The 22,934-nt window shown below is 59.8% G+C and overlaps 1 protein-coding gene across 2 annotated transcripts; it reads left to right on the top strand.

Annotated features, from left to right (window-relative positions):
* The first annotated feature begins 1,276 nt into the window (after positions 1-1,276).
* LMTK3 (lemur tyrosine kinase 3) lies at positions 1,277-21,135 on the top strand. Of its 2 annotated transcripts, none has more exons than XM_036231764.1 (16): positions 1,277-2,000; positions 3,529-3,641; positions 4,526-4,659; positions 4,911-5,061; positions 5,543-5,619; positions 6,059-6,177; positions 8,791-8,878; positions 9,187-9,335; positions 9,819-9,903; positions 9,986-10,107; positions 10,281-10,430; positions 10,729-13,235; positions 15,708-16,114; positions 17,295-17,430; positions 17,600-17,737; positions 20,636-21,135. In XM_036231764.1, the coding sequence occupies exons 2-16, from the start codon at positions 3,566-3,568 to the stop codon at positions 20,650-20,652; spliced, it is 4,356 nt and encodes a 1,451-aa protein (XP_036087657.1). In that variant the 5' UTR covers positions 1,277-2,000; positions 3,529-3,565; the 3' UTR covers positions 20,653-21,135. The 2 variants fall into 2 exon arrangements, with proteins under 2 accessions (XP_036087657.1, XP_036087658.1); XM_036231765.1 differs by lacking the exon at positions 1,277-2,000 and adding an exon at positions 3,325-3,406.
* The last annotated feature ends 1,799 nt before the right edge of the window (positions 21,136-22,934 follow it).

Genomic DNA, 22,934 nt, shown 5'->3' with positions numbered 1-22,934 from the left:
TTCTATTCTCTCGTTTCAGTTTTCACTGTGACCCCACCCCCCCCACACACACACACGCCATGACCAGGACACACAGAGACACAAACAGCAGTTCTGAAATCTTCACACTTTCAAAATTATTAAGGACCCCAAAGGGCTATTATTTATGCGGGTTATGTCTATCAATATTTATCACATTAGAAATCAAAACGGATTTTTAAAATATTTGGTTATTAATGCCTTTCAGAATAAGAATAATAACCCCGCAGCACTTAACATTTAAAACTGTTCCAATAAAAATAACTTTTCCAAACCAAAAAGTCTAGTGAGAAGAGTGGCATCGTTATTACCATTCTGCAACTCTCTTTAATGTCTGGCTCAACAGAGGATGGCTGGGTCCTTGTAGCTGTGTTAGTCACCATGTTGCATGCTGTGCTGCTCTGGAAAATTCCAGGGTACACTCATGAGAGAATGAGAATGAAAAAGGCAGGTGATGTCTCAGCATTGGTATAAATATCATCTGGACCTCTCGGATCCCCTGACAAGGTCTCAAGGACCCCCCAGGGGACCCTGGACCACACACTTCGAACCCCGTTTAATGGACGGGTCCTCAATTTTGAAGTCAATAAAGCTCCAGAACACACTAGCGCCACTCAGCATGCACAGCTTATGTGCCCACGGCCTTATTAGAATCTAATGATTCCCAAATCCAACACACTTCTGGGCCCAGGGTTTAGAATAAGGGACCTGTCAAAAATAAAAGTCCCATACATGGATGTTGCCCTCACAGAGAGCATACACTCTGCTTATTGTTTTATTATTTAAACAAACAAACAAACAAACAAACAAACTCTGGTCACAACCCAGCAGATCCAAGTCACACCTCGGTAATGGCTCACTGCTCACAGCCTGGAAAACTGTCGTCGACCTTCCACCAGCCCCTGTGGCACCCCACCTACACCTCAAGAAGGGCAGGGAACGGGTTTGGCTGTTCCCTGCTGCGCCCGGGTTCTGGCATAGAGTCCAGCACCTAGTAGGTGTTTAATAAATGCTTGTTGAACAAAGAGCAAGCCAGAGAGAGCGTGAGGCCCGCAATCCCGCCTGTGCCGCTGCCTGGGACTCTCAACGGTGGCCGCATCACCTCCAAAGACCATGGCGGCGGATTCCTTCCTGGCTTCTGTTACCTCATCCAGCCACAGCTTCCTCCCCAAGTTGATGCTGAACCTGAGCCTCCAATCTGGATGAGCCAGAACTACACTTCCCACAAATCTCAGGGCCGGGACTACACTTCCCATAAGCCTCTGCTTCCACCCGGTTGTGTGCCCTTCAACCGCGGGGGCGGCTCGCAGCATCCTTGCTTACCCTCCCCCTTCCCCCCAATTCTGTTCTGTCTGCACAATGGTCAGGCTACCTGCAGCCGAGGTCCCGGGTCCCCCTCCTTCCCACACCTCCTCGCGCAATTCATCTGCCTCGGTTTCTCCAATGAGACCCCGAGAGGCAGCCCCCGCCCCCTTTCCTGGGGCCCCAGAGGAGGAGGGCTGTGCACTGCGGCGTGTGTGAGCCGCCTGTCCTGGGTGCGCCGACAGGACGCGGCTGCGCGTCCCAGATCCCTGCTGGGGGGCACGCGTCGGGGAGGGGGTGCCTGGGTCGCCTCGGCGTTGCGCTGTGAGGCTGCGTCTGGGATGCGCGGCGCCGGGCGGGAGGGACGCATCGCGGGCGCTCACGGACGGCGGAGACGTCGGCGCGCAGGGTGCGAATCCTTGCTTCCAGGGTGCCTGCGGCTCGGGGTGCTGTGGGGTGCGGTGTGACCCCCGAGACGGCGGCGGCCTGGCACGTGATGTGTGCGTCCTTGTCTGTTTTGTCTGTGTCCCTAACGGACCGAGTTCCAGTCCCCACTCCGCCATTTCCCTGCTGTGTGCCCTGGGGCAAGTGACTGCGCCTCACTGTGCCTCAGTTTCCTCATCTGTACGATGGGGATGATAAAAGTACCTGTCTCAGAGGGCTGCTGTGAGAATTAAAAGGTAATATGTGTAAAGCGCAGAGAACAGTGCCTGGCGCAGAGTAAATGTTCATGAGAATAAACATATAAAATAAATGCGATCATGTATCTTTTGTGTGAAGCAAGTGTCTATGGCTGTGTAATGGCTGTGTAACCTCATGGGAAATGTGGCTATTTGTGATGTGTGTGTCTGTATCCTCACGTGTCGTGCATCTCGGTAGGTGCTGTGTGTGTCCGTGTGTATTTAGGTATGTGACGTGTGTATCACATACTTTTATGTATTCGATGTGTGTGTGTTTCTGAACGTATAACGTGTGTGACAGTATTTGTCATATGTGTCTATCAGTGTGTGATGTATTTGTGTACTTTTGTATGTGATTTGTGTAGCTCTTGTGTGTCTGTGATTTTTGTGTTGTGTGTGTCTGTATCCACGTAGGTGTTGTGCCTCTCCATGTGTTTTTGTGAATGTGACATACGTCCGTGTGTTCAGGTGAGTGAAATGGGGGTCCGTGTGAGGGACACGGATCTGTTATATGCCTGTGTCTTGTGCATGTTGTGTCTGTGTATATACGTGTCTGCGATACATGCGTCTGTGTTAGTGTGTTGTGTGTCTACATGTCTCTGTGAACGTGACGCCTGTGTATGTGTGATGTATTTGTGTATATCTGTGTGTGCGATGCTGTGTTTATGGCTGTTCTTTGTTGCCCATTTGTCTGTGGACTGTCTGTTTGTGACAGTGTGCTCCAGCATGTCACCATGGTGTCTGCGTGGATCTTTGTCTGTGGCATATGTGTCTGTGTATTCAGTGGCATGTGTGGGTCTTTGTGATGCATTGCTCCTGCGTGGCCGGGGCATCTGTGTGGGGGGCTGGCCTGCCTGTGCATTCCCGGTGCAGCCCGTCGTCCCTGCGTCTTTGTGTGTGACGTGTACGTGTCCCCGTCTGCCGATGGCTGTCCACCTTTGTATGTGATGCGCTTGTCTATGAGGGTCTCTGCGACGTGTGTCGGCCATGTGTGGGCTGCGTATGCCTGCCTGACATTTGCATCTTGGCGTGGAGCACACGTGTCCATGCCGGTGGCATGTCACAGTGGTGTCCAGGCCAGGCACTGTGGGCCCTGCGCCCCCCCAAGGGTCTGCCGGTCCCTGTCTGTCCCTCCCCCTCCACTCCCTCCTGGCAGCCAATGCTACTGGGGAGCCAGTTGCTATGACAACGCTCCCTCCTCCCTCCTCCCACCCTTCTTCTGACAGGCTCTCTGCTCCCCCAATCCCGGCTGCCCTCGGGGGCGGGGCCCTCATTTCCCCCCCCCCCATCCTACCCTCTCCCCCCAACCCCAGCAACCCCGGCTCCCCAGCTCCTCTCCTCTGTCCTCCTCTCCATCCCTTCATCTGTCTGTCCCTTCAAAGAGGGGGAGGGGGGTACCTGAGCCAGTAAGCAGCCCCTCCCTCCCCCTGTCCTGCGTCTCCTGACCCTCTCCTGGGCCGGGGGGAGGTCAGGGTCGAGCGGGTCCCCATGGCTGGGGGCTGAGGGCCCGCCCCCCCCTCCTCCCCAGCCGCCACCACCTCCACCTCCCTTCCATCCTCGACAAGATGCCTGCGCCCGGCGCCCTCATCTTCCTCGCGGCCGTCTCCGCCTCCGGCTGCCTGGCGTCCCCGGCCCATCCCGGTGAGTCTGTCCGGCCATCCAGATGTCCGGCGGCCCCCTCCCCCACCCCGGCCTGCCCGGGGGTCTGTCCGCGGAGCTCCGGCCCCATCACCTGTGTGCGCGTCTTCCCGCAGTCGAGCCGGGGCCTGGGGAGCTTCGCGGACGGTGCCTCTGTCAGCAGGGCCTGTGGGAGGAAGGCTGGGGGCTGGGTGGGGAGAGGGTCCTTTTGGGCAGCATGTGTGTGTGCACGCATGTGTGTGTGCAGGTGTGTGCAGGGAGCCGGGAGGGACAAGGCCTCTGAGAGAACTGGAGACCGAGGGGAGGAATACTATTTCTAAGGCGGACACAGCACAGGAGGCTGTCTCTAGCTTTGGGGAGACCCAGGGTTTGCGGGGTTCCCTTCTCAGGGGCTTGGGCTGGGGACAGAGGACATACGTGCGCTCCAAGTGTCCCTAAAAGAGGCACGCCTCAACCCCCCTAACTAGAGGGCCCTAGCCTGAGGCAAGAATCTTCTCCTAGCCTGAAGCTGGGGGCTCATCCTCTTCCCCAAACAGGGGGGTAAAGAGGCTGTCGGTGAGAGCGTATTGTAAATTCTGGGAGCTCCAGGCTCCACTATTACTCCTCCTTCCCTCAGTCCTCACTGGAATTCATCCAAGCTTAGGGTGATGTGATTGTGGGGGGGTGTCCCAGCTTGGGGCGAGAGGAGGGTCCCCACCCCCAACCACCTGAGAAGGCTCCAAACTACAACTCCCACAATGCCTTGGGCCATCCGGCTCCTCTGCCAAGGGGCCCCTGGTTGCTGAGCATCATGGGAGTTGTAGTCAGGACGGGCCGGAGAGTAGGGGCATGGGGTCCGCAAACCAGGAGCTTGAAGCCGGGACGCCAGCCCAGCCCTGTACCCACAGATGGATTCGCCCTGGGCCGGGCCCCTCTGGCTCCTCCCTACGCCGTGGTCCTCATTTCCTGCTCCGGCCTACTGGCCTTCATCTTCCTTCTCCTCACCTGTCTGTGCTGCAAACGCGGCGATGTCGGCTTCAAGGTGAGGTGCACTAGAAGGTTCAGGGTGGGGAGGAAGACTCCAGCAAGGCCTTTGCCCCAGGTGGTTGGTGAGGGCGTGGAGCAGTCCGTCTGAGAGCACCGTTAGTCCTGAAGTTATGGCGAGACTCGGAGGCTTGGGGTGGAAATTGGGCTGGGACTGGGGACAGTTATGAGAAAGGTGGGGAGACACACGAGAAGGACGATGGCATGTCTCAGCCCTGTGTCCTCCCCTCCTCACCTTCCCGGCTCCAGGAATTTGAGAACCCCGAAGGGGAGGATTGCTCCGGGGAGTACACTCCCCCAGCCGAGGAGACTTCCTCCTCTCAGTCGCTGCCTGATGTCTACATTCTCCCACTGGCCGAGGTCTCCTTGCCGATGCCTGCACCGCAGCCTTCACACTCAGGTACTGCCCACACCCTGCCCAGGTCCCTCTGGTCCTGAGAGCCTTCCCTGAGGGACCTAGGAGCTGAGGTCCCAGAAGCCAAGAGGAAAGGTGGAGCTGGAGACCCCATAACCTTGACCCTAAAGAGAGTCAGAGATCATCTTGGTGGAAGCCACTGCTTCATCCAAAACCAGATCTGGGGCTTCTTGTGGGGCAGTCAGTGGTGAGGGCGGCCTAGATCTCAATATCTGAGGCAGCCAATGGCAGGCCTAAGTCACGGGTGTAGGATCTCAGGATGCCAAAAGGAAGGACGGATTGGATGCTGGAAGCCACGGGCAGCCAATGAGCAGGCTGAGGGCCCATCATTGGGCCGTGGGGTCAGCCAATGAAATGAGACCGGTGTCTGCTTTGCCCCCAGCCCCCAATGAGTTGGGAGGTTTCAGTGGCACTTGGGATTAGAGAGAGGCTCAGGGGCCTTCCCCTTCTACCCCCTCCCCCCCAGACATGACCACCCCTCTGGGCCTTAGCCGCCAGCACCTCAGCTACCTTCAAGAGATTGGGAGTGGCTGGTTTGGGAAGGTGAGTGCAGGTGGGGGTGGGAGGGGGTCCATATATTCCAGGGCCGTGCTCCTGTTCTGTGTCCATTCCTCCCCCGACCCCACCCCTGACCCCCTCCCCCCCATCACCCTCACCTCTGTCCACCTCTCGCCCACCCCCGCCCACCCCACCCTCGCACATCTGTCGGTCAGCGCCTCCCTTCTCACTCCATTGATCACTTCGCCTCGCCACCTGGCTCTCCACGCGTCCGTCTGTCCATCCTTTCATCCGTCCCTGCGTCCATCGGACTCTGGGCCCGTGAGTCTCTCACTCCGCATCTGGTCATGGAAAGGGGGGCGGGTTATGAAGGGAGAGGCCGGAAAGCAGGGAGAAGTCGAGAGCCTGCGGTGGGGCGGAGGCGGTCCCAGGGGAGGGGGCCGGGGGGAACACACGTGCTGACTCCTGGGGTGTCTTTGACCAGGTGATCCTGGGAGAGATTTTCTCTGACTACAGCCCAGCGCAGGTGGTGGTGAAGGAGCTCCGAGCCAGTGCGGGGGCCCTGGAGCAGCGCAAGTTCATCTCAGAAGCACAGCCATACAGGTACAGAGTACCTGGGCCCCTGAGGCCCGAACATCCGGGTATGTGCCTCAGGAAGGTAACACTGGCGAGCAGGGGGAGTTGTAGTGTGGGGGTCAAATGAGGGTTCGAATCCTGGGTCCACCGCCTCTGGGCTGTGCCGCTCAGGAAAGAGAATTTTCCCTCTTTGAGTCCCCAGCTCCTCTTTGGGACAGAGCCAGGGTCGTGAACAAGGGGTGCTGAGCTACAGGCTGGTTCCTGCCACTCTGAACCTCAGTATCTTCCTCTGGAGAGGAAGTTCAGAAAGCCCGGGCAACTGAGAGGAAGCAAGATTGGCCTCTCTGAGGCCCTGCGTACCCCTCCCTCCCTCAGGCCCCTGCTTTGGCGGTGAGGAAGGGAGGAATCAGAGTCACAGAGTCACAGAACAGGCACCCAGAATGGCCACTGAGGAGCTCTGTCCCCTGTCCCCTGCCCCCACCAGACTGAGAGGTCTGGCAAGGCAGGTCCCTGTCCCTCTCCTGCTTGGTCTTCCCCTTCGCTCTAAGGGCTTCTAGAAAAACATTTCACAGATAAGTGCCTTGCGAGGTAGTAAGTTCCTTGGCATGGAAGACGGTGTGTCTACTGAGACCCCTTATCAGACAGTTTAACAGTGGGGTTCACCTCAAGAGACTCAGACATCAGACTATCAACATCCTTGCTCTGACACCGCCCACGTCTCCCTATTGCCTGAAGGACAAAGTGCCACTGCTCCACACAGCCCACAGGCTCCGCACAGCCGGACCCCGTTCCCTTCTTGCCACAGGGCCCCTCACCCCAGCCAGCCTGGGCCCCTCACTGACCTGCCCACGCGTCATCCTCTTTCCCACCTCAAACCTTTGCTCGTCCTTGCTATTCCCTCTACCCGGAATATCATGGGGGGAGGGGGTTCTCAGATGGAGGAGCTCCCTTCCCCTCCTCTAGTCTCAGCTCAGAGGCCTTCCCTTACACACATACACACACACACACACACACACACACACACACACTTAAAGTGGGGCCTGGGCTCCCCCATCCTATCAACTCATGTGTTTTCTTCATAACATGCAACCTAGTTTGTCATTTCTCCATCTGCTTAGTTGCATATTTGCCTGTCTCTCCGTAGACCCGTGCTGGTAAACCTAAGTGGCTTACTTAGGTTTATGTTGAATAAAAAATGAAATTGAGTTAAAAACTTATTTCCTCAGCTACGGTCACCACATTTCAAGTGTTCAGTGGCCACCCATGGCCAGTGGCTGCTATGGCTGCAGAGTACCCCCACCTTAACGGGAAGTTCTGCCGGAGCGTGCAGGACCCCACCTGGGCTGGGTGCCCTCATTCCTCGGTAGACAGGGAGAGCCAGAGGCCTGAGATCATTCCCAGCTGTGTGGCCCTGGGCACATCGCTTCGCCTCTCTGAGCCTCCGTGTCCTCTGGACCGAATGGGAAACGGCATCCTGCCTTGGCACAGGGTCGTTGGGAGGGTCCGATAACGGACGCGGCTGGCCTCGGCTCAGGACAGGGGGTGTGCGGTGAACCCACGCTTCCTTCTACATCTGCCATCCTGGGTCTCGGTTCCTGGGGGCTCCAGCCATTTTTCAAGGCCCAGCACATGCTGAGTTCTTGGTAGCAGCAGGTGCAGGAGGCCCCATTTTTGTAGGTGGAGGAGGTTGGAACGCGGCCAGTGGATGCCGGGGACCTGGGACCTAGCCCCCCAGCACAGAAGTGGCCCCTCCCTCCTGCTGGGCCCCAGAGGGGACATAACTTACTGAACATCTACCCAGAGCCAGGCTCTGGGCAGAAGCCCAGAATGTCTTAATCTTCCTATAGACTGCAGGCCTTGTAGCATGGTAAAATCCTGCCTTCTCCACGTTTTTATTGAACACCTAGTAGTCTGAGTTACTGGGGACACAGCTATGTGAACAGAAAGCCCCAAATCCTTGTCCCAGTGAGGCTCACTGCCTAGTGAAAACAGGGGCGCCCCGCCTTGGGGGGACAGTGATATTTCTTGGGGAAATGATACTGAAGCTGAGGCCCATAGGATGAGAAGGACTGGCGAAGGGAGGTTGTAACCCACAGAGAGAACCGTGAGTGCCAAGGCCTGCATTGTGAGTGTGTTTGGGGGTACACACACTGGGGTGCGAGGCAGTGGAGCAGCCAGAGGGGCAGCAAAAACCAAGGCACGAGCCAGGCTCTGCTCCAGGAATGCCGGGGGACCATGGAAGGCTGTGAGCAAGTCAGGCCACACTGAAAGGGAGAAGCTGGAGGCGGGGAGGCCAGGAGGAGGCTGAGAGGAGAGGCCAGCATGTGAGGAGGAGGCTTGAGCTGGGGTTGTGGAGAGAGGAGGGGATGGGAGAGAATCAGGGGGCAGGGAGACGGAAGGGCAAGGAGGCATCTGGGGGGTCTGGCTCTGGAATGGGGGGACAGCGAGGTGGTCCTGAGATGATGTGTAGGGAAGGAGCGTGTGTGTGTGTGTGTGGTGAGGGAGACCTAAGCTGAAAAAACAGCAGAGAGACCGAAGCACCGGTTTGGTTTTGCTGAGCGGTTAGGGCAGGTGGGTGAGAGGGACTGGGGTGGGTTGGAAAGGGCTGTTTTCTGACCCAAGCACCTCCCCCCACCCCAGGAGCCTGCAGCACCCCAACGTCCTCCAGTGCCTGGGCGTCTGTGTGGAGACGCTGCCTTTTCTGCTGATTATGGAGTTCTGTCAGCTGGTGAGATTGGGGAGCTGGACGGGCGGGGGGCTGGGGGGTGTCTGGCAATAACCTCATCATCATCACAACGCCTGTGTGACAAGCGCTAAGTTTTTGAGCGCTTACTGTAGGTGAGCGCTCGTTCTACAAGTGGTGTGCACTGAACTAGCATGCGAGGTGGATTCTGTTATTTACCCCCCCCCCCCGCTAAGAATCGGGAAACTGAGGCTCAGAGTGGCTGCCTACTGAGTGCAGAAGACGCCTTGGATTGGCTGGGTGTGCGGATGCCTGGGTGGGGGGTGCTGACCCCTCCCTGCCCTCCTTCCCAGGGGGACCTGAAGCGTTACCTCCGAGCCCAGCGGCCCCCCGAGGGCCTGTCACCTGAGCTGCCCCCTCGAGACCTGCGGACACTGCAGAGGATGGGTCTGGAGATCGCCCGCGGGCTGGCGCACCTCCACTCCCACAACTACGTGCACAGGTGGCAGCTGGGGCGCCGCAGGGAGGGGCTGTGGGGTGGGACCATTTGACGGAGGGAGGCGAGGCTATGGGGGTGGGAGGTGAGGCCATCGGAGAGGGGCTTAAGGAGCGGGGGAGGTGGAAATGGCAGACACGAAAGAGAAACCTCAGAGGATCACGGAAGTAGAGGGGTCTGGACTGCAGAGGGAGGAGTTTGGAGCAGGGAGGAGGCAAGAGGGGAGGCGGGAAACAGAGGAGAGGAGGTGTCAGGGAAGGGGAGGATTCAAGAGGAGGGAGGAGTCAGGAAAGGAAGCCGCTTGCAGAGGCGGAGGAATCAGGATTTGAGAGCAGCGAGGCGAGGAATAATGGAAGGGGCGGAGTCTGGAAAGTGTAAGGGGCGGAGTCCGGAATGTGGGAGGGCGGGGTCTGGAAAGTGGGCGGAGCAGCGGGGAGGAGCTACTCCAGGTTTCCCCTTTCTCACCTGGTCCACCTTGCCTGCACCCAGCGACCTGGCCCTGCGCAACTGTCTGCTGACTTCCGACCTCACCGTGCGCATCGGAGACTATGGGCTGGCCCACAGCAACTACAAGGTGGGGGCTGCTATCCGTCGAGACTGGGTGGGGGCCGTGGGGGTGACCCGACCCGCCTGACCCTGCCTGGCCCGCTCCCCAGGAGGACTACTACCTGACTCCTGAGCGCCTGTGGATCCCGCTGCGCTGGGCGGCACCTGAGCTCCTTGGGGAGCTGCACGGGACCTTCATGGTGGTGGACCAAAGCCGGGAGAGCAATATCTGGTGAGGGGGCCTGAGTGGTGGGGTGGAGCTGTGAGGGGTGAGGAGGGCAAGGCAGGTGGAAGGGTTACAGATGTCGCCCGGTTCCACGGATGAGTAAACTGAGGTCGGAAGGGGAGGCCCCTAGGCGGGTGCAGGTGGAGTTCTGACCTTTCTCTGCTCTCTGCTCCCCGCAGGTCCCTGGGAGTGACCCTGTGGGAGCTGTTTGAGTTTGGGGCACAGCCCTACCGCCACCTGTCAGATGAGGAGGTCTTGGCCTTCGTCGTGCGCCAGCAGCATGTCAAGCTGGCCCAACCCAGGCTCAAGCTGCCCTACGCAGACTACTGGTGAGGGCTGGACCTGCCTGACCTCTGACCTTCCGCCTCCCACCCTGCATGGTCCCAGAATCCTCTACCTCCTTTCACACAATCGCTGTCACCTCTAGAGTGGAGCAGGCATGTCCCCACCCCTCTGGCAGCATCTGCTGCTTGGAGGGGAGAAACAGACATGAGTGGTAGAGCTGGTGTTTGCACCTGAGTTTCTGCAGCCCTAGGTGACCCCCGCTACTCGCTTGTCTCTGACTCCAGAACTCACAGCTGAAAGAGGAAGGCCGCTTTAACTATCTTTCCCCCCTGACCACCCCAGGTACGATATACTGCAGTCCTGCTGGAGGCCGCCTGCCCAGCGCCCCTCAGCCTCTGACCTCCAGCTGCAGCTCACCTACCTGCTCTCTGAGCGGCCCCCACGGCCCCCGCCCCCACCACCCCCACCCCGCGACGGCCCGTTCCCCTGGCCCTGGCCCCCGACCCACAGCGCACCCCGCCCAGGGACCCTTTCCTCCCCATTCCCCCTCTTGGATGGCTTCCCTGGAGCGGACCCCGATGATGTGCTCACGGTCACCGAGAGCAGCCGTGGCCTCAACCTTGAGTGCCTGTGGGAGAAGGCGCGGCGGGGGGCCGGCCGGGGCGGGGGGGCACCCCCCTGGCAGCCGGCGTCGGCGCCCCCCGCGCCCCACACCAACTCCTCCAACCCTTTCTACGAGGCACTGTCCACGCCCAGTGTGCTGCCGGTCATCAGCGCCCGCAGCCCCTCGGTGAGCAGCGAGTACTACATCCGTCTGGAGGAGCATGGCTCCCCTCCGGAGCCCCTCTTCCCCAACGACTGGGACCCCCTGGACCCAGGAGTGCCTGCCCCCCAGACCGCCCAGGCCCCTTCCGAGGTCCCTCAGCTGGTGTCCGAGACCTGGGCCTCCCCCCTCTTCCCTGCTCCCCGGCCCTTCCCCGCCCCATCCTCAGCATCAGGCAGCTTCCTGAGTGGCTGGGACCCCGAGGGCCGGGGGGCTGGGGAGACTCTGGCGGGAGACCCTGCCGAGGTGCTGGGGGAGCGGGGGGCTGCCCCATGGGCCGAAGAGGAAGAGGAGGAGGAGGAGGGCAGCTCCCCTGGGGAGGACAGCAGCAGCCTTGGGGGCGGCCCCAGCCGTCGGGGACCCCTGCCCTGTCCCCTCTGCAGCCGCGAAGGGGCCTGCTCCTGTCTGCCCCTAGAACGGGGCGATGCCGTTGCTGGCTGGGGGGGCCACCCCGCTCTTGGCTGCCCCCATCCCCCAGAGGACGACTCGTCCCTTCGGGCAGAGCGGGGCTCCCTGGCCGACCTGCCCCTAGCCCCCCCCTCTTCGGCCCCCCCCGAGTTTCTGGACCCCCTCATGGGGGCGGCGGCGCCCCAGTACCCCGGGCGGGGGCCACCTCCCGCTCCCCCCCCCCCGCCGCCACCTCCCCGGGCCTCCGCGGACCCCGCCGTGTCCCCCGACCCCCCTTCGGCCGTGGCCAGTCCAGGCTCAGGCCTGTCGTCTCCGGGCCCCAAGCCAGGGGACAGCGGCTACGAGACCGAGACCCCTTTTTCCCCCGAGGGAGCCTTCCCAGGTGGGGGGGCGGCCGAGGAGGAAGGGGTCCCTCGACCACGGGCTCCCCCCGAGCCCCCCGACCCAGGAGCGCCCCGGCCGCCCCCAGACCCGGGTCCCCTCCTACTTTCGGGGACCCGGGAGAAGCCGACCTTCGTAGTTCAAGTGAGCACCGAGCAGCTGCTGATGTCTCTGCGGGAGGACGTGACAAGGAACCTCCTGGGGGAGAAGGCGGCAACCACCCAAGAGATGGGGCCCAGGAAGGCCGTGGGAGGCCCCGGGAACAGAGAGAGAGCCCCGGGCCTGAACAGCGACCCTGCAGTCCTGGGCAGCGGGAAGAAAGCCCCAGGCCTGAACGAGGACCTGAGCAGCCTCCCCGTGAACGGGGTGACAGTGTTGGAGAACGGGGAGCAGAGAGCCCCGGGTGTCGAGGAGAAGGTGGCGGAGAATGGGGACCTGGGGTCCCCGGAGAGAGACGAGGAAGCGCTGGAGAATGGGGAGCTGACACCCCCAAGGAGGAAGGAGACAGTGCTGGAGAATGGGGAGCTGAGGTCCCCAGAGAGAGAAGAGACAGTGCTGGTGAATGGGGGACCGACACCCCCAAAGATGGAGGAGATGGTGTCAGAGAATGGGGGCCTGAGACTCCCCAGGAACATGGAGAGGCTGCCAGAGACTGGGCCTTGGAGAGCCCCAGGGCCCTGGGGGAAGATGCGCGGGAGTGGGGGTCCAGCCCCAGAGACCTCACTGGAGAGAGTCCCCACGCCCAGCGTGGCGGCCTCGCCCCAGAACAGCGGGCAGACAGCCCCTGGCCCCACTGGCCAAGCTCCCAGGAGCGGGGGACTGGAACTGGGGAGCGAGAGGAGAGCCCCCGAGGCTGGGGGGGCATCGAGAGCCCCCGGGGCTGGGAGGCTGGACCTCGGGAGTGGGGGCCGAGCCCCGGTGGGCATGGGGACGGCCCCCGGCGGCGGCCCCGGAAGCGGCGTGGACGCAAAGGCCGGATGGGTAGACAGCACGAGGCCGCAGCCGCCTCCACCTCTGCCGCCGGAAGCACAGCCGAGGAGGCCGGAGCCGCTGCCCCAGAGAGCCAGGCCGGAGGTGGCGCCCGAGGGAGAGCCCGGGGTCCCAGACAGCAGAGCCGGCGGAGACACGGCACCCAGCGCAGACGGGGAACCCCCCAAACCCGAGAGGAAGGGCCCCGAGATGCCACGGCTGTTCTTGGACTTGGGACCCCCTCAGGGGAACAGCGAGCAGATCAAAGGTGAGGGGGCTGCTGGGAGCCTACAGGGGCCAGGTTGTAGGCCCCGGGGGGCACAGTCGAGATTCTCGGGCTCCTGGGTGGCAGAGAGGTCAGGCTGGCCATGACCAGTGCAGACACTGGAGCCGCACTGCCTGGGCTCAAATCCTGGCTCTGCCCCTCCCTAGCTCTGTGACCTTGGACAAATGACCTCCCTTTTCTGTGCCCTGGTGTCCTCATCTGCTAAAAAACAGATGACAAGGATAGTGCCTATGTGATAGGGTTGTCGTGAGGGTTAAATGAGGTAGGACTTCCACAGCCTTCAGCCCAGTTCCCCACACTTGTAAGCACCTGCTTTTATTATTGCGATTCACATGGTCTCAAACTCAGATGCCCACGGGGGTCAGACAGTATTGAGGAATGACTGAAGTAGGCTGAGAGAGGTAGGGAGGAAACACAGCCTCTTCTCAGCTCCATTCAGGACCCCTTCCCCTCCCCCTGCCCTGGGGTCATTGAACCCACTATTTTTTCTCATTAGAGTTCTGGGTGTTTTAAAGATTGAAACCAATTCAAATGCAAGCTTCTCTGTGCGCTGGGCTACCAGCATTGTAACCTCTGGTTTCGACTTCCCAACAAGCTGAGGCATTTATGGAGTGTGCTGGGCCCTATGCCCGGGGTTGTCCGGTATCGGTGACCTGGAAGCTGTAGAAATGCCTTTTCTGGAAAATGAGTTTGGATTGGAACACAGGAAGTGTTTTGTCACAGGACGGGGATGATTTAAGAGAAGATACCCTACTTAGATGTAGATGTGGGGACTGTGGGTCCATGGAATCACCTGGTAGAAAAGTTACAAGTGACCAGGTCCTGTTTTATACCGGCAGACTGACAGCCACACTGAGGGATGGTTACGTCTCCCTGTCAAAGGGGCCTGAGGCTCTGGATGGAAAGGTCAGGAAGGGGGCCAAGTGGGGAACTTTCCTTCCCCGAAGCCCCAGGTGTCAAACGCCACCACTTCCTTGAGGCTGTTGGGGTGAGGGGTGAATCAAGAAAGGCCAGGGCGTGAAAATGTCTAGAGGAGCAGCTAAGATGCTTCTGATGACCTGGGGCACAGTGGGAGGCTCGCTTGTGTTTAGTGAGAAAAGGCTGGGAATAGCCTGCTTTTTTTTTTTTTTTAACCAGCAAACTCTTGCTCATCTTTCAAGACCCCACACAAGTTTCTCCTGTCCTAGGAAGTCTTCCTGATTTCTAAAGGCCGTCATCCGGTTCTTCCTCTGGGTACCCACAGCCTCTGATAGCTCTCTCTATTACAGCCCCCACTCCACTCCATCACCCGAGATGGGTGGTCAGGGAAGGCCTCAGTATGGAAGTGACTTTTGAGCAGACATGAAGTGAGCCAGGTGGACATAAGGTCCCCCTGAGATGGGCATTAACTTGGCCTGTTTGGTGAAGCTGGTATAGAGTGAATGAGGGGAGGAGAGTGACTTGGTCCACACCCATCTTCCTCCCTGTTTCGCCCCCATCCTCCTGCCATCCCCACTGTCAACCCCCCACCCCACACACACACACACTAAGGGAGGAATGAGTGGCCCACCCCTGTCCATTTACCAGTGAGGAAACAGACTCAGGAGGCGGGTCTGCTTGCCCAGCAACACAGGGCAAGTGAGCGGATTCTCGGGATTCCAAGCCACCTGTCCTCCAGGGCCCTGAAGTACTGCCTCCCACCAAGCTGACAGCAGGGGGTCTGAGGGCAGGAAAAATGGTTAGAGACTCCGATTTTGTCTGATGATAGCGGGCCAGAGGGGAAACATGCCTTGGCCAACACTACATAGCAGGGAACATTCGTTCTTTCATTCAGTCATTCATTCATCCCACAAATGTTGATGGAGTACTTCCACAGGCTTCAGGTTTGGGGATGCAGCCGGAACCACAGGGACTCCGTGTCTGTTCTGTGGCAAGGCAAACATCTGTCACATCGCCACAGAAATGTAGTTATGTACTGAGATAATCTGCTCAGGAGGAGAGGCCCTGGGTGCTGTGAGGTGCAGGGCCGGTGGCCTGGCCTCATGACTTCCGGGGACATCTCTGAAGGCTCTGAAAGCCCAGACAGAACTAGAGGACGAATAGGACCCCAGTTAGAAAAAGGGGGAACAGCGGATGCAACTGCTCAAAGGTGGGGGGAGGGGGAGGTGGCCTGTGTGGCTGGATGGAAGTCAAGTCAGAATGAGGTGGGGACAGAGCCTGGGGAGGTCAGCAGAGCGAGGGCTCTGCGTGGCAGGCTTGGCAGGGAGAGGTGGGCGCTGGGGAGCCATGAGGAGGGTTAAGCCCCTGGAGTCAGGGAGAGATCTCTCCCACTGGCTCTCTACGTGGAGAAAGGATTCCTAAGCGGGGAAACTGAGGTCCAGGTGGCAGCCTGAGATGGCCTAAGAACACACAGCTCTGTGGGAGGGCGTGCCTCAGTTTCCCCAGGGACGGTTCACCGGGTCTCTCCCTTCGCAGCCAAGCTCTCGCGGCTCTCGCTGGCGCTGCCGCCGCTCACGCTCACGCCGTTCCCGGGGCCGGGCCCGCGGCGGCCCCCGTGGGAGGGCGCGGACGCCGGGGCGGCTGGCGGGGAGGCCGGCGGGGCGGGGGCGCCGGGGCCGCCGGAGGAGGACGGGGAGGACGAGGACGAGGACGAGGAGGACGAGGAGGCGGCGGGCGCGGCGGCGGGGCGCCGGGGCCCCGGGAGGGCGCGGGCAGCCCCGGTGCCCGTCGTGGTGAGCAGCGCCGACGCGGACGCGGCCCGCCCGTTGCGGGGGCTGCTCAAGTCTCCGCGCGGGGCCGACGAGTCCGAGGACAGCGAGCTGGAGAGGAAACGCAAGATGGTCTCCTTCCACGGGGACGTGACCGTCTACCTCTTCGACCAGGTGAGCGGCCGCGGGTGGGTGGGGCGGGGCGGGGCCTGGAGGAAGGCCCGCCTAGGACGGGGGCGGGGCCTCGGGAATGGGGCGGGATTGGAGGGCGAGGTGAGACCTTAAATGTGAGGGCGGGGCCGGGGAATCGGGTGGGGCCAGGAGGTGGGTCCTGCGGTGAGGGTGGGGCTAGGCCTGTGATGGGGGAGGATGCTAGAGGGCGCGGGAGAGGCCTGGAACTTGGCAATGGATCTGGAAGGGAGGACACCTGGTAGTCAAGAGGGAGCCAGAAGAGGCTGTGGAGCAAGTGTCGAGAGGATTGGGGCGTGGCCTGGTTGATGGGGGCGGAGCCTAATGAAGTTAGGGGCCGGGTTTGTACACCAGTGCTCTGTTGGTGTTGCAAGGCTAAGGGGCTGTCTCAGAATGGAGTGGAACTTCCCCATTAGGGCGGGCCATAGAGAGGCTGCAGGTAGGGCTCAAGAGGTACGGCTTGTAGTGTTAAAATGGTTTACAGTGGTTTCACGATGGGCTGAGCTAATGAATTGCGGCGGGGCCCAGGGAGATGGGTTGAGGATTGTAGAACTAGCGCAGGGAAGAGAAAAAGGGAGGGCGGGGTGGTACTTGTGGACTGGGTCGAGTCCAGATGGACCAGAGGTGGGGCAAACCGGGCCGAGGTCCCGAGTGAGAACAGGTGCATGAGCTGAGGCCTGGGCCACTGAAACAAAACGATAGGCCGGCAGGCTGGGCTTAGGGACTCAGGGAAGGGTCGGAAGGTGCTCAGGATGGGGTGGCGGTTTGGAGGACCATAGCAGCAGTTAATTCTGGGGCCCGAATTTGAGCTCCTGCGATCAGTATCCTGGAGGTAGGTATGGCAGGAGGTAGGTAGGACGGACAGGACTTATGGAGAGATAGCGTTAGCTTCCGGTTTAGGAGCAAGCGAAGAATTCCAGCGGTGGGCTGCTTAGCTGTGGGCGGGGCTCTGAAGTCGGGGGAGGAGCCTCGGTGGGTTGGGGTGAAGACTGACCTGAGGATTAGAAGAAGATCTGGGAGATTAGGGGCTCCAGCTATTTCCAGCAATAGTGAATTGGGATGCCTGAGGCCCAAGAATCGTTAGCGGGCTTTGTTGCTTGCTGGGATGCAGTGGGTGGCTTGTGATGGTTCGCCCCCTGCTGTCTCCCCTAATCTGCCTTCTCAGGAGACGCCAACCAACGAGCTGAGCGTCCAGGGCCCCCCCGAGGGGGACACGGACCCATCAACGCCCCCAGCGCCCCCGACGCCTCCCCACCCCGTCACCCCCGGAGATGGGTTTCCCAGCAACGACAGCGGCTTTGGTGAGGGGCGGGCGGAGCGGAGTTAGGGGTGGGGCTGTTGGCGCCGGCAGCGGATGGGCGGAGCCTGGGGAGGTGCGGGGTCTGGGGGCGGGGCGAAGTTGAGGAGAGGCTCCAGAAGGGTCTGAGGGTCTGACAGGGTCCTCTCTTCCCTTACCCCTCTCTCCTCTAGGAGGCAGTTTCGAGTGGGCGGAGGATTTCCCCCTCCTGCCCCCGCCAGGCCCCCCCCTGTGCTTCTCCCGCTTCTCCGTCTCGCCTGCGCTGGAGACCCCGGGCCCCCCCACCCGGGCCCCCGACGCCCGGCCCGCAGGTACGGTGCTTCAGACTCTGTCCATCCCTCACTCAGCCAATATCTCTGTCCCCATCTATCTCTCCCCACATTCTTGTCCCCAACTCCGAATTTCCCTGCCTCCCCCCTGCTCAATCTCCTCCCTCCCCTGTCAACACTCTGCTCATTACTGAGACCTCACCCAACTCTGGAACCAGCTCAGACCAGGCAAGCGGTGTCCATCAGATGCTCTCGGGCACGCAGGCCCCTCCGTGAGCCTCAGTTTCCCCTTCTTTAAGGATCTCCTCGGAGTCTTGGCCATCTTTGCCCTCCTCTCCGTCATGCTCCCGGCAGGCACTTGCGGGATCCTGACCCCATCCTGTGTTGCGGGGCACATGTTGATCAGAGGCAGACAAGGAGAGAAAGGAGACCGGCATTCTCAGAGCTGGGTGATCTGTATGAGCCAGAGCCCAGAGAACCTGGCCAGGAATGGCAGCTCTGCTAATAATAATAGCGAGTGCTCACAGAGCCCCTGCTATGTGCTTGCTCCATTTTAACCCATTTAATCTTCCTATGATCCTGTGGAGTGGATTCTAATCTCATCCTCATTTTACCAAAGAGAAAACTGAGGTGCAGAGAGGAATGAGGAGCAGCCAGGCTGCAAATCCCGTCTGCTTGGCCTCTGGGTCCATGTCCTCCTCAGTAGTCAGTGTTCGTCGAGTTCCTTTTTCGTGGTGTCTCACATACCCCAGATCGCTAATCCTCACCTCCACCTTGGGAGAAGGCATGCCACCCTTTGTTTCTGGCTGGCCCGAAGTGAAGGCCATTCTCACAGAGAGCAGGAGGGCACAGCCACGTCTCACCCGCAGGGCTGGGGCTGGAGAGCGCACAGGCCAGGGCCCTCTGCTGCCTCCTGCTGTCGCTCCGGAGAACAGCCCTGAAGGCGGGGCTTGCCGTAGGTGCGTGTGTCCCCTGAGGACAGAGCTGAGACGGTAGGAGGTGCTCCTGGACCCTTTCAGTGAAGGGTTGCATTCCCGCTTTCCCAAACCGCGCCCGAGTCCACGCGCCCTGCCGCTTCTCGGCTGTGCCACTCTCCCTCTCTGTGCCTCAGTTTCCTTGTTTACAGAATGGGGAGAACAGGATCAAATTCATGAGATCATTGAGGGGGTCGCATGGCTTAATCCTCCCCATGCACAAAGCATGGCACCCCATCACGCAGCGGTGGTCTCTGGTAGCTGTTACCATACTTAAGTCAATGTTTATTGAGCAAACTCAGTGAGCCCCGCCCCGCCCCCAGACACTGACCCCCCCCCCCCCACAGTCCTGCAGCAGTTGCCGAGAAAGCAGATGACAAGAAAGGGCTTTGTCTCCCTCTACAAAGTGGCATTTAACCAGGGACTCAAAGGTTGGTTGTCCTTAACTAGGTGAAGAGGAAGGGACAGTGAGCTAGCTGACTGAACAGCTTGCACAAAGGGCCTGAGGCAGGAGAGAGCTTGGCCAGTTAAGGAGCAGAAGGGATGCAGTGTGTCTGGGGCTTGCTTAGAGGGGGTAAGGTGAGAGGGGGCAGGGCCAGACATGTAGGGCCCCTAGGGCCCGAGAGTGGGTTGAGGGGTGGGGACTTTGTCCTAGGGGCATTAGGGAGTCATGTGAGGGCTGTGACAGGCAGTGGGTGGCAGAGGACCCCCTTGGGGCCAGCTGGAGGCTGGGAGGGAGGCCAGGGCCAAGGGCCAGGACGGAGAGAGGAGCACACTTCAAGTCGAGGGCAGGAGAGACAGGACTGAGGGCTGACTCTTCACTTGACTTTGTCCTCAAATGTCACCCCAAATGTCATGTCCTGCCAGAGGCCGCCTCTGAGGCCCCCATAAGGACAGGGTGCGGTGGGTTCCAGAGCGTGGGGACACCGGCCAAGTGGTGAGTCATGGCTGAGGCTGGCAGGGCCAGCAGAGAAAATGACTTCACCTTTAATCACCAGGAGGGGAGAGGGAGGGCCTGAATGTTTCAAACCCCAAGTCCCTTTTATTCCGTCAGCAGCTAGTCCCCTGGCTGCTGGGCTGAGAAGTGGGGGAGCCTGTCTGTTACTTAGGACCATGGGGCTCCCTTCCTCCTCAGACCCCTGTGCTTGGTGCGGCTCCACCCACTGAACCAGTGTTCCCTGGGTACTGAGTGACCCCACATATCCCAGTCTCCCCTCACCTTTGAAAAGGACTTGAGAGTCATGCTTCCTATTTAAATAGAAGGAAGCCGAGGCTTGAGAACAGGAGTGAGGGCAGTGATTTGGTCTAGGATGGAGAGCGAGGCGAAACGCACCGCCCCACAGACCTTGGTTTTCTGGGCCTGCAGAATGAGAGGAAGGGAGGGGAGCTTCCTTCCACTGAGGGAGGAGGGGTCATGGGAAGGTTCAGTGGGAGGGCATTTTGTGGCAGGCCCTGTGCTGGACGCCGGGGAGGCAACAGTGACCAAACACAGACCTGTCCTCCCCGAGCTTTTGTCCTAGAGGGACAAGCAGACTGGGAGCTCTTCCACGATGACCTAAGAGATATATGAAGAAAGCCAACCGCAGTGCAGTGTGGGGGGTGGGGTGAACGGGAACCCCCATGACAGCGAATGGCCAGGAAGGCCTCCAAGAAGGGGGCGTTTCCTCCCAGGCCCAAGTTACAAGGGAAGGACTAAAGAAATGGGGTTCTACGCACTGGGAATAGCATGTGCAAAGGTCCTGGTGTAGGACCGTGCTTGGGGCCTAGAAGGAACGGTGAGGCCAGTGTGGCTGGAGACATGAGTGAAGGGGAGGGTGTAGGTGAGGACAGAAAAGGGGCTCAGCGGACTGGGCATGGCCTTGTAGGCCACAGTGAGACCTTTGCTTTCACTCGGAGCAAGCCAGAGGCCGTGAGAGCCAGAGGCCGTGAGTCTATCTGCCTAGTAATTCCATTTCTCTGTCCTCAGGCCCCGTGGAGAACTGACCTCCCAAAGACCTGAGCCCCCCGCACCCTCAGAAGAGGGGTTGAAAGTAGAATCCTCTGTGGATGACGGAGCCACTGCCACCACCACAGACACCGCCTCTGGGGAGGCTCCTGAGGCTGGGCCCTCCCCCTCCCCCACTATGTGCCAAACGGGAGGCCCTGGCCCCCCACCCCCCAGCCTCCCCGATGGCTCCCCTGACGCCCCTGACCCCCTCAGTGCCAAATGAGGCAGGAAGCCCCTCACCCCTCCCTGGAGAGCCACCTTTCTTGGAACTGAACTGAACTCTTTTGGGCCTGGAGCCCCTCGGCACAGCGGAGGCCCCTCCTCACCCACTCCCAGCCCCAGACGGGGCTGCAGGCTTTGGGGACCCGGACCCCCCATCTCGCGTCTCCCCTCCCCCGCCCTGGCCTGGCCCCTGGTGGGGGCCTCTGGTTCAAACCTTCGCGTGGCATTTTCACATTATTTAAAAAAGACAAAAATAACTTTTTGGAGGAACACAGGGTCTGTGTGTGTTTCAGGGAGTGAAAGGGGTGGCTGCAGGGAGTGGGTGCCGCCCAGGAGAAGCCGCTGTCCTCATTGCCCCGTTTGACAGACGGGGACATCAAAGCTCAGAAAGGCAGAGAAGTCCTGGCTTCCCCCGGATTCCAGCTCCTGTCTGCTGTTGGCATCACCAACCTCGGTTGCAGCCTCAACTTGCAGTTCAAAAGGTGACAAGGAGCCAGCGAGGGTTGGGGAAACTAGCAGGTTATGATCAGAGCCGTGTTTCTAACAGGTGGCCCATCGCGGTGGCCAGAGCCTGTGCCAGGGCCAGGGCTGGTGAGTGGGGATGCCCAGAAGTCACCACACCGGATGACCACATCCCACTTGGCTCTCTGAGAATGACGCTGCCTGTCCCTCGAAGACCAGGATTTATCTCTCTGCCCTTGGTGACTCTGCCTCAGTTCACCTGTTTCTCCACGTGACCACCCACCTCCCTGACGTTCTCACCTCTTGCCTTCTCCCTAACTGAATCTCTCTGTGGGCATTTCTTTGCTATTGTCCTTGTGAGCCCCCTGTCTCCACAGCCCGGTCCGGGCCCCCATCTGTCTTGCTGTTTCCCCATCTCTCCATTCATGCCTTGTTGCTCAGCCTCCTTCTTCCTAATTCTGTATCTATTTCTTTGAGTTTCTCCGTCTGTACTTTTCTCCCTTGTCTGTGTCTTCCTGTCGCCTTCCTGTCTCTATTATGTTCTTCTGCCTTGTGTTTTTGTCTTGATGCCTTTTTCTCGGTTTCTCTTAACTCTTGACTGATTCTGCCACCATCTGTCTCCCCCCACCCTGCACCCCTTTGCGTCTCTGATTCTTGGCTTCAGCCTGTCCCTCATCACCTCGGTACTAGATCCACTTGCATATCTGAGGGATGCAGTTTGGATGAGAGAGGAAGGAAGGGACTGGAAGACTGGACCCAGCGGGGATGATGTGGATCCCTGGCTTAAGGGGGTGGTGGCATTAGGGTCACATGGAAGTCATGGGGGATGGAGAAGGGGAGGGAGAGGATTAGGTGGTGGCCTCTTCCTGTTAGTGCCACTGCTAGGAGACCTGGTGGTGCTCAGACTGACGTTGGGACACGCCTGCCCAGGGTGGGTGCTGCATGGAAGTTGCTAAGCCAGGTGTGGGGGTGAGGTCGCAGACTCCTGGTGTTAGGGAGGAGAGGAGGGGTGTACTAGTTCAGTGAGGTGGCTTAAACCACAGGCGTCGTCTCACAGTTCTGGAGGCCAGAAGTCGAAGTTCACGGTGTCTGCAGGGTTGGTTGCTTCTGAGGGCTGCGAGGGGTGGGTCCATTCCCTGCTTCTCTCCTGGCTTCTGGTGGTTTGCCGGTGATCGTTGGGGTGCCTTGGCACGTAGATGCATCACCTCGACTTCCGCTTTCATCATCACACGGTGTTCTCCCTGGGTGTCTCCACGTCTAAAATGTCCCCTTGTGGAAGGACACCAGTCGCCTTGGATTAGGATCCACATTAATGGCCTCGTCCTAACTAAGTTTATCTGCAATGATCCTATTTTCAAATCAGGTCATGTCCCCAGGTCCTGGGGGTTATGGCTTCCCCACGGGAGTTTTGGAGGGACACGACCAACCTGTACCAACTGGGCATTAGGGGGCCCGGGAGAAGAGGGAGTTAAAAGCCAGAATCACAGTCCTTGAGAAAATGGATGGGGGAGGGGGAAGAACTGAAGGACAATTTTGAGGTAACTGGAGTCTGGCTTGAATGTTCCACAGGCATCCAGCTTAATTTGCCCAAAAT

Source organism: Rousettus aegyptiacus, unplaced genomic scaffold (assembly GCF_014176215.1).
Source record: "Rousettus aegyptiacus isolate mRouAeg1 unplaced genomic scaffold, mRouAeg1.p scaffold_m13_p_14, whole genome shotgun sequence".
Lineage (NCBI taxonomy): Eukaryota > Metazoa > Chordata > Mammalia > Chiroptera > Pteropodidae > Rousettus > Rousettus aegyptiacus.
Note: the sequence above shows the minus strand (reverse complement) of the source record. Positions and strands in the feature narration are given on the sequence as shown.

Bases quoted from the DNA above. Each gene is read 5' to 3' on its own strand.
- LMTK3 (XM_036231764.1), top strand. From the start codon at position 3,566: ATGCCTGCGCCCGGCGCCCTCATCTTCCTCGCGGCCGTCTCCGCCTCC. The intron at 4,660-4,910 runs GTGAGGTGCACT...TCCCGGCTCCAG, and splicing joins GCGGCGATGTCGGCTTCAAG to GAATTTGAGAACCCCGAAGG. The intron at 10,431-10,728 runs GTGAGGGCTGGA...TGACCACCCCAG, and splicing joins CTGCCCTACGCAGACTACTG to GTACGATATACTGCAGTCCT.